Source organism: Pomacea canaliculata, linkage group LG6, assembly GCF_003073045.1.
Source record: "Pomacea canaliculata isolate SZHN2017 linkage group LG6, ASM307304v1, whole genome shotgun sequence".
Lineage (NCBI taxonomy): Eukaryota > Metazoa > Mollusca > Gastropoda > Architaenioglossa > Ampullariidae > Pomacea > Pomacea canaliculata.
The window spans coordinates 14,461,752-14,481,582 of record NC_037595.1 but is presented as its reverse complement, the minus strand read 5'-3'; the positions used below and the strand labels follow the sequence as shown (position 1 = coordinate 14,481,582).

The following is a 19,831-nucleotide window of genomic DNA, read 5'->3' as shown; positions in this document are numbered from 1 at the left end:
TGTTATTATCACTTTACAAGCTTGCCTAGTCCTCGAGCTGGTCAGAGGCTTTTGGCGCGTCACGTGAGTGATTAGAACACTCAGTGATGACTACAGAGTGATGACACTGAGGTGATTAGAGTGATGACACTGTCATCGCTAGTAATGACACTGAGGTGATGAGAGTGATGGCACTGGGGTGTTTAAGGACTGAGGGTCTATGCACATCACAGTTCGTCTACCTCCATCCTTGTAGTCAGACAGGCAAGGCACGAACCATCTCGCCTCATTCCAAGATGTCACGTGGTGCTGTCCGCCGACCTGGCTTCACCGTGGTGTGCACTTACAGGGCGCACCGACAAATGCTCTTTTCTTTGAAGATGGTCTGGAGTGAGTGTGAGTGAAGCAGATGTAGAGATAAGATAGAAAATGTCTACACAACTGCTCTACTTACAGGGGTTAGTCATTACCTCAGACTAGTGAGGACACCACGGGAGGGCAGAGGGGCTACATTTAGACCACGTGGCTGCTGATAGGGCACGAGTAGTACAACCACTCACCAGTACAGACATGTCACGCTTGGATCCCCTTGACCTACTCTCAGGGGCAGCTGTGCCCCACGACACAGTTACATGGACCAACAGAAGCTGTGGCACCAGGCAATCCATGGATGAGAGGCTGCATCATGTCCGTTGGCTCTGTACCGTGACCGCGCTTTCTCCTGGGGGAACCCCGGTGTTGTGTCAATTGAACTGTTTTCTCTTTTATATTTGGCCGATGGTCTCTTGAATGGTTTTCTATGCTTCGGGCCTATCGTGATTGGAGGTTCATGATATTCTTTTCCACACAAACTGTTCATTGTTTAATTCGTTCAGTTTGTGTTTGTTTGTTTGTTTGTTTGTTTGTTTGTTTGTTTGTTGTTTGGGGTTTTTTGGTTGTTTCTCGCCGTGTGTGTGTTGGAGCACGAGTGGAGTGTCTGTGCAGAGGGAAGGAGGGGTGAGGACGTAACGGTATTTAATGTAATCAGTCATCTGCGGTTGGTCAAAATCACATTATTTGCTCTCGCGCCAGGAGTTCAAATTCTTTTTATCTAACGGCCTCTAAATACCACAAAATAAATGAGTCCTGCGGTCCTTGACAACGCCCTGTCAGAAGTGTATCAGAGAAACATGTCTGTTCCATCTACCTTTGGCACCCTGGTGCTTGTGACCAGCAGGAGGAAAAGCGGAGTGTCCAAGCACACAAACAATTCAGACCTAAGAGCAGGTCCTCTAGAGCAGATCCTCCTGTAATGCAGCCATTGACACGGGCGCTGTGGGAGGGGCAACCATGGCAACAGAATGTTGTGTATGGAGCGTTGGCCACGTGACATGAGAGCCACATCATTGTGTTTGTGGACAGACAACATTTACATATATACACGGTTGGTAGAAAGACACGTCAGAGAAGTACACGTGATGTTTGTGGACATAACTGTTCTTGATGACTTGTAAGTTCTTGTTTACAACATACTCTTCATGCTGAAAGGACTGTTTCTCTGTGCGGCGATGGTTCTTAATGGCGTGACAACGTTGATCCAACGGACAGTTCTGGTTGACTGATTGCTCGTTAGGCTTCAGTCAAAGTTCTTTACACTTGCTATGAAAGGGAATTTGAGTTGTGATATCTCTGTGTCTCGCCTTGTCTTGGTTTGTACACCACTGGCACCGCTACTGCCGCCGTTGTGAGTGGAGCAGTGCGCCCCGCCTCCCCCTGTGACCGCGATTACCTGGCAGGTAGAAGCTCAGTTACTCCAACCTACACCGCCGGTTGCTGCGGGGGGACGATTTATACGAACAAGATCTCACGGATATGATCGGACAGGTGAGATCACACGAATGTAATCACAGAGGAGCGATTACACTGTGATGGACAGACAGACACCGAACTTTGGATGTGAGGAGACTGCAAGCTAAAGACCACCTGGAAATCACACCTTCCCAAACCTCGTAAACTTAGAAAATCTTTCTCTAACAAACGTTGTTGGCTTTATTAGTATGACTTGCTGCAGCGGCCCGTCCTTACCTCTGCGACTCCTCAGAATGTCGTACAGTCGTCAGCCCACCCGAGGGTGGAGACTATCCAGACAGCAAATCTTCTTTAATACTCGCGACTGTTTGTCTGACATGACACAGTAGTAATACATTGCTGTTGTGTGCACTACCACTTAATTGACCCCCCATTCTGGCGCTCGGCAGATGACCTCTAAGTAAACACAAGCAGAGAAAGTGTTGTTGACAGCAACGCTGGGTACAACCGGTGGCATGCGCACCGTGTGTTTACACCGGGGGTACAATGGCCACACACCCAGCCCCCTGTCTGCTGCTAGGACCCCGCTGAGTGGGGAGGACACGGGGGGTTGTCAGCGACAGGCTGCGGCTGTGTGTTGAGTGTTGTTGTCGTAGTGGCGCCTCTTGACACAGCAATGGTCCCACAACTTGTCTCCGCCCTGACTCCGGTGTCAGCAAAATGCTGCGGCGATGGCGCTGTGCGAATTTCTAGCTCCGACAGCTTCTCTGTCTGGTAAGTGGTGAAACCTTACAAACATCTCTCTCTATGTCTGTGTTTGTTGCCTCTTTTTGTTTGTGTGACGTAATTTCCTGTCTGTCAGGGTCTCCGTGGCCTGCAGGACATAATAATAAAGACCCGTCAGGCTGAGGTCCATGTTTAACATTATGCTACAGTTGCGAATCAATCAAATGGTATATATATATATCAGGTTTCTGTCAAATCTGAGTCATGAACTAGAAAAAATCAACTATAGTTCGATTCTTGGCATTGGGCTACCACATTGTTTAATTTATTCACGATTTTCTTCTTTTTTTTATTTGTCCAAGGGAGGTAATGCTACGGGTTTTTGTAGCACTTCTGGTCTTGGGGTACCTCTATCATACCCTGTATTATTTGGAAACAAGACTAACGGCAATCGCTGTAGCTCACGTGACACACAGTAGAACCCACAACCGTTTTACTGAGGGTGAGAGGAGATAAGCTGTCGCACGCTGGTTCCCCACATTCACACGTTTCCTTAACAGCGACTTATGAGTTAAGCCCCCCTAGTGATCGTCTAGCTGCACATACATGCTGTCTGCTTTTGTCGACAACTTCCTTTAAGGTCTTTAGAATCCACACACTCTTCCTCTCTAAATCCTGGCCTTGCTACAGTGCTTCAAGTGGGCGTTACTAGGAGGAGTCGGGCCAGTGTGGTTATTTGGACTCGGGTGAGAATCGCCAACGATTTACATTTTTGTCCTGGAGTACGATCCACTCGGAGTGTGACAGAGTTGTGACTGATCCCCGTCAACAGGAGCCGAGGTGGCAGTTCCCTCCGAGTGTGACAGTCAGAGTTGTGACTGATCCCCTTCAACATGAGCTGAGGTGACAGTTCCGAGGTTCTTGTGCACGTGACAGGTTTGTGGCCGCTTCACCTGGACGTGCAGTCGAGTGCTGTGATGTGTGTAGTCGTCGTGGGCGTTGCATGCAGGTCACTGGTGTTGTACCGACGTCGAACACAGAACATCAGCGACACAGAGGTAAAGACGAGTCAAGCGTGCCTGCACAAACAAACAAACAAACATCTCCGCTCACGCTCACGCACTCATATGTATACCGTGCATATGGTTACTCAAAGCAAACCTGGTATCAGTACAAAGTTGTTCTTACTGAGCCAACCTTCTTGGTTTTATTTATTCCACTTTATGTTACAGCAATACAAATAATAATAACAAAGCTCACACAAAAATAAGAAGCCAAAACACACACACAAATTTGATTGGGGAATTAAAGGCTTTGTTGTTCAATTGATAGCCAGTCAACAACAAACTGGTGTTGTGTTGATCTGTGATCAGTATTCCGTTTCTTCATTTGCACAAAACTAGAAAGCTGATTTGCCACACGCGCAAATAATGTTGTAGATGATTTTGTTCCGCCTTTCTGCTGACGAGTGGTTAAAGAAAATCAGCAGCCACAAAGCTCGGGATGAACATTAGGGCTTTACTACTCCATGAATTTCAGATGATGATGATGATGATGATGATGATTATTATATTATTATTATTATATTATTATTATTATTATTATTTATTATTATTATTATTATTATTATTATTATTATTATTATTATTATTATTATTATTATTATTATTATTATTATTATTTACATAGTCTACAGTGTATATTTAGGTTACTGTAGATTGGCATATTTTCAGAAATACATTTGCACAGTCTTATAAGCCTTGAACTACTTTTCAGCGCTAGTTTAACCGAGATTCGTTCAACAAAAAATCTCAAGAGGTATTACATACGAAAGGTCATCCGATCAATTGGAAGATCAATTACCAAGCGGTCATGGAAATTACTTCAGCCATTTTCAGCACAGAACCTAGCAATGACCTATGTTCGAACCAAGGTTCTGAGAGCCCCTCCTGCTAGTTTAGAACAAAACTGGGATCGATGTCGGGCACTGATCCTCCTCAACCGATTTCAGTCCAAGACGGATCCTCAGCTATGACGCGGTTCTTACTGCTTGGACAGGATGAATCTACAAACTGCGCTCGGGCAGAACTTCCCGTAATTAGTGACGTGTTTACTTGGCCCTCGGGCGGACACATAGGTGAGCTGTGGTACCTGTTCGACCCACCTGAGTATCGATTGGCTGTGACGAGATGCTACCGCAATGACAGCATACATTTATCTTACCTCCCCCGCACCCCAGCGTGTGGCACCGCCCTCCGCCCATCGATCGTGACGTCACGGAGCTGTGCAGCGCCATTGAAGCGTGCAGATGAGTGCTGCTTTCTGTTTCCAACCCCCCCTTTCTCATCTCACCCTCCCCATCCCTCCAGTGGAAGCTTGCTGCTGGCGGTGATGACGTCAGCACTTACAGGTGTGGACACATTCTTTCAAGCAGCTGTGATCTGTTCGTACGTCACATTTGCAGCGTTTGGAGGATACTTCACCTTTGGGTATATTGTGTGATGTGGTATGCTGGGAATGAAAGGTTACAGCTTCTTGCTTGTCTCACCTCTTTAGAAGATATGATTATTATAATATAAAATATTATAGTATGCAGCCTCTCTTGCCAATGTGTGTAACGTGCAATGTGACGTATAGGCCAAGGTATTGGCAGTAGGGCGCCGCCCCTTCATACACTCCATGAGTCTATTGAGTAGTTGGCTACAAATAAAGTCGATTGTGTCGGAATGGCGGCCAGTGTCGCGATCTCAGCTCAAAGTTTAGCCTCTGCACGGAGCTGCGAGTGTTTGTCTCGTCACGAGGTGAATCTCGACAAGGCCTGCAGGTGACAGTAAGACCTGCTCTGGCGGCGGTCGGCTTTGTGTCTGCCACACATACTGTGGCCACTAGTGTCGTCATCAAAGAGAGTGTGTGCAGGTCTTGTCACAGCGACTCACCGCACGCTGTCAGTCTCAACAAGGGGGCTGTGTTCCCCCCGACCTGCAGTACTCTCATTGCCAGCAGACTTGTTTGTGCCTGGAGTGACATACCCACCTCGTGCTTCCCATTCATACCAAGCACCTTTTACTTAGAATTTGTGCGCGGAAACTGAAAAATAGCTTGGGCCTTCTTTTTACGGTAGGGGTGGCACCACTCCTTCGAAATAACAAATAAATACCCAATGGTATAGCCTCCAAATAGCATGTAAATATACCCGATAACACGGCCACCAAATAACACAAATGTTGCCAGGGTCTGTCGGCACTGGCCCCTCACACCTTTCTTCCTGCTACTGTCCTACATAACATCCAATATTAATTAACCTGCATCCCGTTGATTAAGAGCACCTCACCTCTCGAGTCTGGCAGTCAGGTACAGATGCCATGAACAGCCAGGCAACGACTTGAGCATCTACAGGACGAGACATGCATTTGCTGGGTTCTGTACCCTGGTGGTCAGTGCGCTTGGCTTTAGACGAGAACGAGGCTGGTTAGTGGCCGGGAACACCCAGCCCACCTACTGCCCACATACAACCCTCCTACTGCCCACAAAGCCGAATAGTGTCATGTGTATCAGGAAATGATAGAGGGGGCAAAGGAAGAGAGTTGCGGTCTACTTCCAAATGTGATGTTAGAGACAGTGAACCACTTTGCTTTATGCCTTAAATCTCCCCCAATCACCGCCTTTGACTTCACACTTTTTTTCGTCTCGCTTGTGCGTTTCGGTCTGAGAATTCCAAAATTATATTCCGTGGTCCTTTTGCACTTCTTCGACATTTTATAATCTTAATTACTCATAAACTCGCTTTTTAGAAATAAAATTTCATTTCATTCAAAGTCTTGTGGGACCATGCTTCACGGGCTGGAGTACTGTCAACAGTAAACACAAGAGGTCTGTGGTAACAAGGAGATAATGGTGAACGTGGCTACTGTCTGGTCTGAGATTTATTACACTGGGGTAGAGGTAGAGTATGGGGATAGGGTTTATTTTTAGCAGCGGTAGGCTATGTAGTGCTATGGTGACTACTATCTACCATCGTCCTGAGCCACTGTCAAGCTGGACTACCTTGTTCTGAGTTATTCTGGGGTTAGCTTAGGACAGAACTGCTCAGTCAGCATCACGGAGTGCTGGAGGCGGGCTTACATGGGTTAAAACCCTTGGCATTTCCTCGCCGTGATTATAAGAGTGGTTCACCATGCATAATGGATTTTGTTTCCTAGATTCTTCCGGAACCTGACCCTGGCAGCCGCTGGTGGCGCTAGGTATCCCTGTTAAGTCTTTCACTCCCATCCCTACCCCATCACCACCACGCACCCTCCCTCCGAGATCGATGTCTCACCAAGCTGATGATCACAAGTTTGCAGGTAGCAGGTCACGTGACGCGATAGGTAGCCTGATGACGCAGGTCTTGTTTCTGACTCTGGAGTTACGCAGGTGAGCGCCTGTGGGCAGAGTCCAGAGTAGCAATTAACTCCCTTTGATGCTGTTGATTTTTTTTTCTCTGTAGTTTATGTCTGCTAGAGGCGAAAGCAAACATCAGGCAAGAACAAATAAGGACAGCTGGCAGCCGGCGAGAGGGGAGGTCACACATACGTCATAGCCAGTCTGCCATGGTCATCTGACGTCACCATACAGAAACCGTCAGACCGGGGGTGTCTACACTGATATCACACTGACCATCCACTCACTCTCATCACATACACTCAACATACACTCACAATGAGTAGTCTGGCATTTCGTCGCTACAAGCCGGACTCGTTCCCGCAGCAGCCACCTGCGAGGGCGACAGCAGGCAGGTGATGAGGCGCTGGCTCCAGGCCAGGATTCCTCCAGGTTTTCGCAGAGACAAGGAGCAGAGCGACGCTAAACGAAGTCGATAGCAGGGTCCCACCTGCTTGCTGGCGCTGTTAGCACAGGTAGGCGGGTCCGCCGCCAGCAAGCACTGGACTTGCTGCGTGTGGTGATCAGGCTAGACAACAGCTACATTATTCAGCCCCACCCCACCCCAACAACTACACCCCCCATACCCCACATGCAAGGACGGGAATGAAATTGTCGACTCGGGCTAAAAGAAGCTAGTGTTCGTAGGATTTGAGACAAATGGAGTAATGTTGCCTTGGTTGCGTCACTGCAAATGTCTGCGAGTGTCACTCACCCAGAAACAACCCGAGCGGCGGCTGGACTCACCGTGCAGGTGTCTTTACATCCGGAAAAACAGCGCCGCCATTCTGGCTATCTGCAGTTGGGAATAGCCATGACATAGCATGCTGTTTGTTTAAAGGAAATAGTTATTAGGAAGATTGTGACGTCACTTCGTGCTGCTTTTCAGCTGATAGCCATTGTAATAGACTGCTACGTCACTCTGTGCTGTTTGTATGGAAAATTACTATCGTGATATACAGTGACGTCACTTTATCAGGGATGTTTACTGGACAACGGCCGTTATGACAGAAAGTGACGTCACTCCATGCTGTTTGTGCTGCCCAAGTCGTGCGGCCTGTCTCCGGGTCCCCGCCTTGTGGCGCTGAGGCAAGGCGCGGCCACTGTCCACTTTGCCGTTCACTGTACACACTGCGGCGTGTGACAGTTTGAGCAGCTGCAGTGTCCACCCTCTAATTAACCCTTCAGCCCTGCCCTTGCTGGCCACTGGCCATGCTGTGACGACACACGTGGCGGCAAGACTGGGGCCATGGTCACGACTGTCGCCCGACACAAGTATAGCGACCGATGCGTGGACAGTTGGCGTGTGATGTTAGATGAAGCGGCCGCTCGCTCCGTGAGTCCATGTTTGGTCAGTAAACTGCGTGTGTGGCCAGTAAATGTACGTGTTTGTTTGTGGACAAGGTGGTTCTTGTTAGCCTCGCCTCCATGGAAGGGTCAGACAACAAGAAAGCGTCATCCCTCCAAGAGACAGTCGTGATGCAGTGCGAGAGTCTTGACAGCAACACCGGCACCACCCTGTAGCGGGATTAAAGGAGGAGGAAGCAAGTGAGGAACCGTTGCCATCTAGCAAGTCAGTCCAAGTTAGTGACTTCCTCTGTTCCCTGCCTAACATCTGTAACAAAGTACCAGCAGAGTGTACATCCGGTCCAGTGTATAGTCCCCTTGTGTTACAACTCTCTCTTGTCCAAGTGCAGTCGCAGTCTGGTGATGATGGTGCGACTTTCGTTCTGTGAGGACGACATCAGCGGCTAACAGACGAGTGCTGTGGATGTGGTAACAGCTCCACTCGTCAATCATAATCAGTGTCGCTGCGTGTTAATGATGACAAGAGAAGGATGACTGGAGCACAGGAGGACTAACAGCAGGCAGCCGTTGACCATCGTGCAGTGATTCAGTTAACATTATGTACTTTGTATTGTTTGCGACAAGTTCGACTTCGCGAGTCGGTCATAACAGTCGTTACTTCTTTCATCTATTCCGAAGAACTGCCAAGAGTTAACGAAAGCGATGTTCATCCTCATTAATGTGAATTGTAAGTAATTTTGTTTGATTCAGCACTGTCATTTTAATGATGCACTGAGAGTAGTTGGGTCAGTTACAATCTGAGTTTGTAACACACAATCTCTGTGGGGATGCGAGCTCAGTGTGGTGAATACAAAAGACTACAAACAAGCAGACGGTAATAGATGTTAGGATGAGAAACACTAATGTTAGCAGTTCTCCCCCGTTAGTAATGCGATGTTAGTTTTGTCCAGAGAGCAATGTAATAAAAATCTCTTGATATGAAGTTGTAACATTTAATGAAAGAAGTTCTGTTGAGAAATCATGGTAATGTTATTATTTCTCCATTTCCAGTCGTCATCCAAACACATACACATAGTGTATCCAGTCGTCCATCCAAACACACAGACTGTCACACAGCTTATCCAGTGATGAGAGACAAAAGCGCGCATGAAAACAAACAGGAAGATCTGGTCATCATACCAATGGTACATGATGTCACAGTTTGCCGTATATTTATGTATATTTATTACAATTTGAGCTCATTATTCCATAGCACAAGGTACAGCAGCCTCCTAACCATGAACTCTGCTTGTTAGCCTTATTAAGATTACCTGTAACCAAGACAACAAATCCACAAGTAGTGGGTTACTCCAGCTCAAAACTAAAACCGTGTGTGTTCATGCCTGGTGAAAACTGCCATTGTCTCTGTGCCCTAAATAAAAGTATGTTATTATTCTTTAGTATAGCTATACACACGTGAGTGTGTGTGCGCGTGCCCCTGCATGCGCATCAATCTGTACAAGCTCGACGTGTGTCAGTATGTTCTGTGGGCCCTGAGGGTCTTCAGGCGCAAGAAGTCGAGAAGAAAACATCTGTTCTTGTGAACTTGTCACCTGATCGGCCATGATCAAGATTTGTTTCTGCTGTACAATACCTGAGAACCACGCGAGCTGACAACAAAAGATCTGACATCACACACACACACGGCGGGAACAAAGAAGGTGTAAGAAGGTGAAGAATGTCACAGAAATAGCAGGCTACCGTTCAGTTCATGCCCCCGCCTTTCACTCACTTGTGATTGACAGTGAACATGGCTTTTCCCTTCTCACACCCTCACCTCACACCCACCCCCAAACGGCAGGGTGCACACAAAACTCCACTGGGTGACGTCACATCGTTTGTCAAAAGTAACAGTCGAACTGTCCTAAAATAGGCGAGCACGCTGACAGACACGCTTTACACTCGGTCATACAGGGACGCTTCTTGGTGACTGAGCATGAGACACTCGTGGAGGAAATAACAGAACAAACAATTGCTGTACGACTGCTGAGTGCTCCTACTGTCACCCAGTCAGTAGCCAACATAGCAGAGCGTCACAGTCGACCTTACAGTTACCTGTTGTGTACCAATGTTAGTTTGAAATGCGCACATGAAAAAAAAATCCTCCCACAGTCGTTCTTTCCAGACTTTCCGTGTCTGTCTCTCTGTTCTTCCCTCTCTCCCTGTCTCTGCTCCCTCTGCACGTTCAGGAGTCAGTGCTGTTTCTGTGTTTTCAGGCACCTGTCCGCGCGGTACCTGGAGCTGAGGCCTTGACGTCATCATGAAGGGCCCCGGCGGGTCGGTGGAAGCCCCACCCGGGGTAGGTGGTTCCATGTTCCAGACGGACCATCTGCCCATCGGGGTGACTGAAGTACCTCGCCAAGCTGTACGCGCGTTTTCGCACACCAAGCGAGTCGGGACATACCTGCTGGGCCGCACCCTCGGGGAAGGTTCATTTGCGAAGGTCAAAGAGGCCTTGCACCTGCCCACAGGTGAAAAGGTTAGAGCAGACTGATTTCATCCTTTTTACGATACAGATACGGATGATCTTGTTCTAACCAATTGCTGTTTGCTCTCCAAACTGGAGGAAAGAAAAAACCATCATAGTGATGCATCCGTTCATTCGTGCAGGTTGCCGTGAAGGTGATCGACAAGAAGCGAGCCAAGACTGACCCGTATGTGCGCAAGAATCTGAGGCGCGAGGGTCGGCTGCTGCAGCAGGTGAGGCACCCCAACGTCGTGCAGCTGCTGGAGGTGCTGGAGACGGAGCACAGCTACTACCTGGTGACGGAGCGCTGTGCCGGCGGCGACCTCATGGAGCACATCGCCAGGCACAAGCGCCTGGAGGAGCGCGAGGTGAAGAAATTCATCCGCCAAATCGTCTCTGCCGTGGACTACTTGCACCGCTTGGGTATCATTCACAGGTAGGGTATACCTTTCCTGGTAACCGCTCAATGCCCTTTATTTTTATATTCATTTATATATTGTTTGCTGTTAAACGTCTTGCCCGGTCGTTGTCACTTGTCATTTATTTGTCACAGTTGTTTACGCACACAGTCACCCTGGAATTTTTGACAACATGTCTGCAAGAGTTTCAGTTTCATCACTTGCTTGCTTCTCGTGTTTTATCGTCGACAGTGTTCCTGTGGCTATATATAGCACAGCTTTATTCGCTGGAATCTGTCGACTGAAATCATGTTCCCTACCGTAAAGTCATTTTCTACAAGCAAGTCAGTGTAAGCACATCTGCGGTAGAGTCCATTATCTGATCAAGGACGTTCTTCCCTAGTAGAAGCGACACGCGCCTCCTGCGCTCACTTGTGACCACATCGACCAGGTCCTTGACCACCAGGATAGGAACGTCCTCAGACGCTGGCCGTAAACATGTCCACCACCGCCACTCCTGAGTTTGTTTTAGCTGTAAGTCCTGTATGTGCCCTCGTGCCCACTCGTCAGTGACCGTCGTTACCTCACTGCCGGTGTCGAGCAACGCCATCACTCAACTGCCATAAATGACAACCTCCGCCGTCGGACACTTTCCAGTCAGGCCAGCTACACTTTATTTCCCTGTCATCCTGTTACGGACGACGGGGGCAGTCACTTTCCCTGACCGGTCGGGCTGCAGTCCTCCGAGATGGTGTCATCGCCCCACTTCGACGCTCTGCGCCGCCTTCTACCTCGCCTGCTTAATTCTGGAGCTTCGCGGCGTATTCGTCGACCACCTCATCACGTTGCTGTGGCACTGATGTCGACATCTTTCCGTTCGCCGTACGCCTCCACTAGGACACCCAAGATCTTTCTCGGCGTATCTCTTGCGTCATGCGGAAGCATCATAACTCGACGTCTGGCAGGTCCCTCCAGCGAGCTCAAGATGTAACCACGAGCCGCATTCTGACACATCGGGTTTATGGCGAGAGCTAACTCGACCTCTGTTTCAATCTCGTCGACACTCGTTGGTCCACCGGCAAACTACTGAAAGCGGTTCTAACTAGTATGCTCGTCTAACTAGTATGCTCGTAGAGCCTCTGTCCACCCAACGGATAGCATCATGGTCCTCTCTATGTACTAATCTTCTGTCGTGGGCTTCTGCCCGTGATGAACAAATGTTTCTTTTTGTTCAGCAGTGCTTTTAGGCCCTTGGTCACCCAAGGTTTGTTGTTAGGATAAACATACACTGCCTTGATGGACTGGTGCAATCAACACTATTTTACTCCTCACTTTTACTCCTAACTGTGTGTTAAATGTCTGTATGTGTATGTGAGCAAAGACAAATTTCTGTCCTCCTGGGCAGACAATAAAGTCTGTTTTGATTTTGATTTTTGATTTTGAGGCGCACAACACCAACGCGTGACGTCACCTGCCCAGTCTGATGGTGAATGACGTCAACATGCACGGCCTGCGGTGTGACGTCAGAATGTGACGACAATGACTCGTATGACGATTCACACACTAGTGACTGCAGGCAGTCTTGGCGAGTCGACAGTGACGCGCATTGTTCTACAATTAAAAAAAAAAAATCCATTACCCTCTTTACATCCCTGAATGGAATCGTTGCCTTGGTTTCCAACGATGATTGTGTTTTGGCGCCTGTATCCAAGCTGCCTATTGTACCGTGTGATATCGATCTCGTGACTGATAGCAGTGTATATTTATTTTATGGCGGAATAGATTTTTAGTTCCACTCATGTGTAGTGAGGTGTGAGGCTGACAAATCGAACTCATGCCATCCAAGGATCGGTTGTCGATTTTAGGTGGGAAAATGACAACAAAAGCTACTCTCAACGGCGTTATATTACCATCGATGACGTCACAGTTCGTTATCAACGGCTGTCACCAACCCAACAAGTGCACTAGCGGTGTGGAGCAGATTGTTGACAAACCGACACAAACAAGAACCTAGTGGGCTTTCTTCACACGTGCTTGTGTGCGTGTGTGTGTGAGAGAGAGAGCTAAGAAGATGCCAGTCGTAAACATAATGGTAGACGTTAGTAACAGTTTAACTGACAATGATAATATTTTTCAGACATATTGTCCGACGTAAAGTGTTAATTCCTCCCCCTTTGACACTGGGAAATAAATAGTCGCTCATTCATCATATGCTCTAGTTCTCTTAGCGGGTGAGCATAATCCACGTGTCATCCCTACAGTAGGATGCGAACCACAAGTTTACACTTGGTCTAGCTTGTCTTCTAGACTTCAGCCGATGACTTTTGCTGATATTTGCACGATGACCCTTCGACTTTTGCCGATGTGCGGAATCCTTGCCCTTTCATCAATGTTTGTATCGCAATTACTAGACGTTTACCGATGTTTGTAAGTCCTCCATTGACTTTACCCATACAACACGTAACATGTCGCACTTGTTTTCCAGACTTTCATCTCAGCGGGCAATTAGAAGCAGCTCTATAAAGAAGCAAGGATTAAACCCATACAGTACAGCAACAATCAACAATAACAACATTTTTATACCTGCTATACCAGACTGACTCCTACACAGTCCCAATTCTGACCAATTGTGGCCATTGTGTGACAGTGCTGTCAATGGTCGTAGTGTCATTGTTAATGTTTGTGATGCAGTCATCCGCTTCTTGTCGCCCCGAGCCAACGATTGTTCCTCCTGACTAGCGGATGAGTACATATCGTTACCACGGCAGCCAGTACACAGCTGACCTATGACCTATTGTATGCGATTTCTATCTTCTCTTTGTAAATCTTTGTGACACCATGATGGTCTTTCTCGACCCACTTTCACACTTTACTTTGCTTCTGGTTTCAGGGACTTGAAAATAGAGAATCTCTTACTTGATCACAACAGTGATATCAAAATAATTGGTAAGCATTATTCTTTGCTGAGAAATCACATCGAAATAGTCAACATCAGTTATTTATGTACATATTAAGACTTTTGTTGCTGCTTAAGATGGAAACTAGAAGAAAGTCTCAGAATTCATAAGGATCATGCAAACTTCCTCTATTTCTTTCTTCTCTTCGTTTCTCGCGCGTTCAAACTTGCCTGTGAGTTGTGTTCACATCTACACGTGCAGACTTCGGTCTGAGCAACAGCATCAAAGTGAGCAGCACGACGGAGGGGTTGCCGAGGGCACAGGAGTACCTGGTGACCCAGTGCGGCAGTCCAGCCTACGCCGCCCCCGAGCTCCTCAATCATCGCAAGTACGGCCTGGAGGTAGATGTGTGGAGCATGTGAGTATCCCCCACCCCACCCATCACACATACCTGTCGTACACATATGTCATCACTGTGATAGGTATAAAAATACATACACGTGTCATCACTATCGTAGGTACACATATGCATGTGTCATCGCTATCATAGGTACAGACGTACACACGTGTGTCATCGCTGTCGTAAGTATATATATATATCTTCGTTATCATAGGTACATACATATTTGTTACCACTATAATAACTACACGCGAACATGAGATGCTACCGCTATAGTAGATACACACTTGTGTCCCCGCTACAATAGGTACACGCAGGTTACTGTAATAGGTCAATGCTTGCATGTTAACGCTGTAATAGACACGTGCATCTGTCATCGTTATCATAGGTACATAATAAATGCAGATATGTTACCGATATATGTATACACACGTGTTACTGCTGTAACAGGTATATATACATACATGCGTCGCTACTATAATGATAAAAACAGAGAATGAACACATGATCACAAACACACACACACACACACTCACTTTCCTCAGTTTACCAAGAATTGCTGGAGCCTGATTATCAGGGACTGTACAGGTAAAAGGCAGAAGATGAGGGCTGGGCTCTGGCTTCCCTAGAACTTTACAAAGCCACAGCCATATTGATCTCCTTACGAATTCTCAGTTATAAATCGTTGATAATGGTCGGTTGGAGTAGTGCAAGGCAGTGAAGTCTTTTTTTGTCAAGTTGAGAATGTTCTCGACAAAGGGTGACTCAAAAGTTTATTAAAAGTGAGTCTGTTTGACAAGCAGGGTACATCACAACTGACTTAATACCTTGTTCTGTCTTGCTCTAGTGTCCAGTGTTAGTGTATAGCCTCCGTGATACAGTCTTAGCTGCTGGCACGGCGTAAAATACAAACAAACTAGTGCATTGCCTAGCGCCTAGTCCATATAGGGTAGAGTGTACCTGTCTCTGTGCCACTAATATGGCATAAAAAAAAAAATGCAAGCGCCATAATGACTTGAAAGTGGCGGTGAACCGTTCGGAAATTGCCGTTGTTCGGCTTGGTTAGCTTCACAAGGGTGGAATTATCGCTCTCGTGTCGGAGAAGTCGTTTCCATTACTGGCCCATGTTGGCTTGGTGACTGTGGCCGGTATTATGTCAAACGTTTATCGTTGCAGACAGAATGTAGCATTATGGCAAACTCATTCCACGTAGAACACTCGTCTTAACGACCCACGTGGCTATAAACATGTTTAGCAGGTGGTTTATGGCTGTGTGCTGAGAGCTGTTCCAGTGCCTCTGACCAGCTGCTGGATTCTTTAGGGAAGGAACTGCGTGTAGTCACAGGACAGGTCTTCAAACAATATGCAAGCCACAAGGCAAACGGAGGAGGAACGGATGGATGGAATTAAATAGAAATAGAATGAAAAAAGAAAGAATGAAATAAGAAAGAAAAAGAAAGACAAAGAGGAAAGGAAGAAGGAGAATAAGAAATGAATGTGTGATTGCAGAGGCGTCAACATGTATGCCATGCTGACGGGTAGTCTGCCCTTTACTGTGAACCCGTTTAACATAAAGACATTGTACAACAAGATGGTCAGTGGCCAGATGAATGCTATTCCGGACACTTTGTCAAGAGGTTAGTGGATGTCTGTATTTTTATCATCTATATTACCTATCTATATATGTACAATTTTTAACTGTATTCTTTTCCTGTACGATTACTCCCCCCCCCAACTCCTGCCATCGTAAAGAGATGTTGGTGGGAAGACAAATGACCAACTTTGTAGGACTGTTTCAGAGGGCAAAGACATTCTTAAGAAGTTCCTGACAGCAGACCCTGATAAACGACTCACCGTCTCTGAAGCTTTTCGTCACCCTTGGCTTTCGGAAGGTACGGGTAAAAATGCCTCTCAGCATCACCTAGTTATACTTCCTAATTATATCACCATCAACATCACCTAGTTATACCTCTATGTAAGTGCTCTTAAGACACCAACAAACAGCTGATGTATAAAGGTAAAAGGACTAAACAATAAACGCAGGTTTACCTTCCAGACAGGTTCTAGTATGCAGAGCCTTGCTTTGCTAACGACGGGAAAACAAGAAATATTAAAAATGTTTAGTGTCTGCATTCACATTTATGTCAACCAGGCGAGATACTTGCATCTCGTCCTTATCACGCCATCATGTCCTGGTGGCTTGAGTGAAGGCATAGTTGTGAGTTGTGAGTGAAGGCATAGTTGTGTGTGCTGCTAGCTGCTAGTCTACTAACATAGTTTATCTTACTAACAGGGTCTAATAAGCCTGTGGAGCGCCAGCCCTTCCCTAACAAGCTGAAGGCAAGCGACCTGGATGTGGACATCCTCAAGCACATGAGCGACAACCTCGGATACCGCATGAGCGAGGTCATTCGCTTTGTCATAGGCAACGTGCCCAGCGGCGCATGCGCCACCTATCACCTGTACGCCCGGAAGCTGCATCGTCACCGGGCCGAGCACGAGCAGGGAGACAAGGCAACAGGGGCTGACGACAAGCACGTGCAGCAGCCCAGGATCTCCCTGCATCTACAGGTGACATGGCTGTCGGCTGCCACCTCGCACGAAATGCATACAACTTTTTTAATTTTATTATCGGGACTAACACATCGGAAAAAAAATTAGCGACTTCTCGCTTGTTTAATTATTAGCTTCATAAAAGTTTCTCTATCTTTTTTGATGTTTTTTTTTCCCCGTTATTATTATTGATTTTACATTTCGCTAAAAGGGCTTGGATTACATAGGAGTTTACTACAGATAATTATAGTCTGGTCGGAGAGACTCCATAGTCAACAGTGGAAACTCGTCAACTCTAAAATTGCTTCTCTCCTATTTTATCTGCATGTAGCATTGTTCACAGTGCATGCCTAAGTGACAATATTTTCCCAGCGTTGCTACATGTCTTCACCTGCTGACCTCTGACCTCTGTCCTGCAGGTTCAGGAGGCCCAGCCGCGGATGGTTCACCACAATGTCTCCAGAAGCAAAACTTGCCGAGCGGAGGGTTCGGACGCCCCGGGAGACGAGGCGGGGAAGTCTGGTGACGCACACCTGGTGAGCAGAAAATCAGACAAACTGCGGCCATCTCTTGGTGCTGCTAGCACACCTCAGCACGAGTCGCCAGTCGTTAAAGAGAAGACGATGTTGTCGTCGCAAAAGTACAGTACTCAAGGTTAGCTACATCACACTCTTTACTTTATCTCTCCACAACAAATATAACACATCATGTTGTTTGTGACGACTTATTTGTTGTGTAGCTTATCACGTGAATGCTTGTTTTTTCCTAGTGGCTGATATTTCTGTTTTCTGACAGCTGGGTGTCTGAGTGTCTGTGTGTGTGTGTGTGGAATTAGAATTTATTGATCAAAAGTTAGTTCGAATTAGTATATTCAATATAATCCCTGGTCTTGTTTACTCGTTGTTCCGCAGATCTCCAAACGGTCGAGAAAAGGGAGGAAATTCTGCAACGATCTAAGACACGATCCTTTTCATTATCTCAACCGCAGCAACAGCCATCACACTTCTCTTCCTCCCCGATTCCTCGACTCATCTCCCCCGCTATGGTGGCGGTGAGGATGCTGCCGCAGCAGAGAGCTGGGCTTGGTGTCACTCCAACCCCAAGACACAGGACCACACCTCTGTCCACAGGTAAACTCGTCACAACGACAGGAGTTTCGCCAACGACATCCCATCAGACACCCGCCCAGCAAGCAACGGACCGACGCAAAAGCAAGGGTCGTGCGGTCCTGGTCCCGACAGCAGGGGACGATGGGGGGAGAGGGGGAGTGACACAAGGCACCGCGTTTCGAAGTGTTGCAGACAGACTGCGGTACTTCACAGCTCGCTCAGCGGGATTTTCAGACGCATCTGCGGTGGGGCCCACCCGTGACAGCACCAAGGTGCTGCGAGCAACCTATCCCGCAGGCACCGCCACCCGTGACCTCACCTCCGCTAGTAAAAATTTACCCCAGGCTGGGGGTGCAGGTCACTTCTCGCGACCCCTGGCAGAGAAACGCGCAGAGGGTCAGTTATACGGTACCCGGATATCTGGTACCGCTGCTGCCAAACTGGGTCACGTGGCGTGTGACGTCAAGGTAGTCGACGACAAGGACGAGATCACCAAGCGACCTGCCATCCAGCTGGTCAGACGACGTTTGACCAAGCGCTCGCGTCACGACGGTCTTGTGCACGTGGATGTTCTGACACACAGAGTCAACGGGGATCCCAGTCCTGAGAGCATCACGGTGGAGAGGCTGACAACAACAACAACACCGGACTTCCGTCCCGCGACCGTCGCTCTGTCCACCCCCAGCACGCCAGTGCGCGACCTGCACAAACCTCTGCCGACCATCTCCACAGCACTTTCTCCGCGGCTTTGACATCAGTGTGACCTAGAGACAGGACTGGCATGCACTGTTTGCACTGACAGCACTAGCTCGTTAGCCGTTGTGATATTAACTGTCTCCAGGACAGGACCCCACTACAGATTATCGCCACTCAGTGGAACCGACATTTGCTTGAAGAGTTGCTGTCGTAAGGAGGGCATGGAGTCACTTCTGTGTTTGTTACTCTTTCAAAGCTTCTTGTTAATTAGCAGTCCTTGCAGGATGAAACGAATTTTTTAAAAGTTCTTTTAAGAGTTGCCATTATACCCAGCTTACGGGATGCTGGCCACTTTTGTTCATTCTGGCCTGCAGCAGCTACCCGCCTTCTGATTAACTGTGGGAACAAAGCATGCATCGTTCTGCTGGTGTACTCAGGTTCCATGTCATGGAAACAGTTTTGTTTACAAACAGGCCATTTTGTCAGCAATAAGACATGAAAATAACGTACTCTGCTGTTTTCATAATCCAGTCATATATTATTTGTACAGTTAGTCATCTACGAACATTTCTATGCTTCAGGACACTTCTGCAAAATGTGTGGACCTGCACAATGGCCATTTGCTGTTATCACATGCTAGAAATCACAACCTGAACATCCTAAACTGAAAACAAACGTGTGAAGGTGCTTTGCTGTGACTGTGAGGAAGAATGCAGGAAAAACCTACTGTAGCCAGAGTGTTATCTTAAGCACAGTTTGTCCACACCCACAGTAGCCTAGCTTCTTCTCATGCGAAGTTTATGGTAACACATTTGCCAGTCATTGTAGAATAAGCTCCCCTCCCCTAAGCGGCAAGACAGGCAGGCAGATCAGTGGCCTAATAACGGCCAAATGTGTGTCACACTTTTGCCATTTTCACAGATCATTGGGTTTCATGGGTATAATGTTCCACAAGAACTAATAAAATTTATCAGGTTTTATTCTTGTTAAGGTTGCAATCTTTATATGCTGGACCAGGATAAGATCTTAGAGTTTTTTGGTATTACAGGACC

General features: G+C 47.3%; 1 protein-coding gene across 5 annotated transcripts; it reads left to right on the top strand.

Annotated features, from left to right (window-relative positions):
- Window positions 1-2,152: 2,152 nt before the first annotated feature.
- Window positions 2,153-19,759, top strand: LOC112566698 (hormonally up-regulated neu tumor-associated kinase homolog A-like). 5 transcript variants are annotated; one of them, XM_025243022.1, is made up of 11 exons: window positions 2,153-2,541; window positions 3,326-3,551; window positions 10,476-10,738; window positions 10,870-11,162; window positions 14,015-14,070; window positions 14,283-14,439; window positions 15,931-16,058; window positions 16,221-16,313; window positions 16,712-16,992; window positions 17,394-17,628; window positions 17,886-19,759. In XM_025243022.1, exons 3-11 carry the CDS (start codon window positions 10,520-10,522, stop codon window positions 18,833-18,835), a joined length of 2,412 nt encoding a protein of 803 aa, XP_025098807.1. In that variant the 5' UTR covers window positions 2,153-2,541; window positions 3,326-3,551; window positions 10,476-10,519; the 3' UTR covers window positions 18,836-19,759. The 5 variants fall into 5 exon arrangements, with proteins under 5 accessions (XP_025098807.1, XP_025098805.1, XP_025098809.1 ...); XM_025243020.1 differs by lacking the exon at window positions 3,326-3,551; XM_025243024.1 differs by lacking the exon at window positions 3,326-3,551 and having other exon boundaries at window positions 2,157-2,541; window positions 16,715-16,992.
- Window positions 19,760-19,831: the final 72 nt, after the last annotated feature.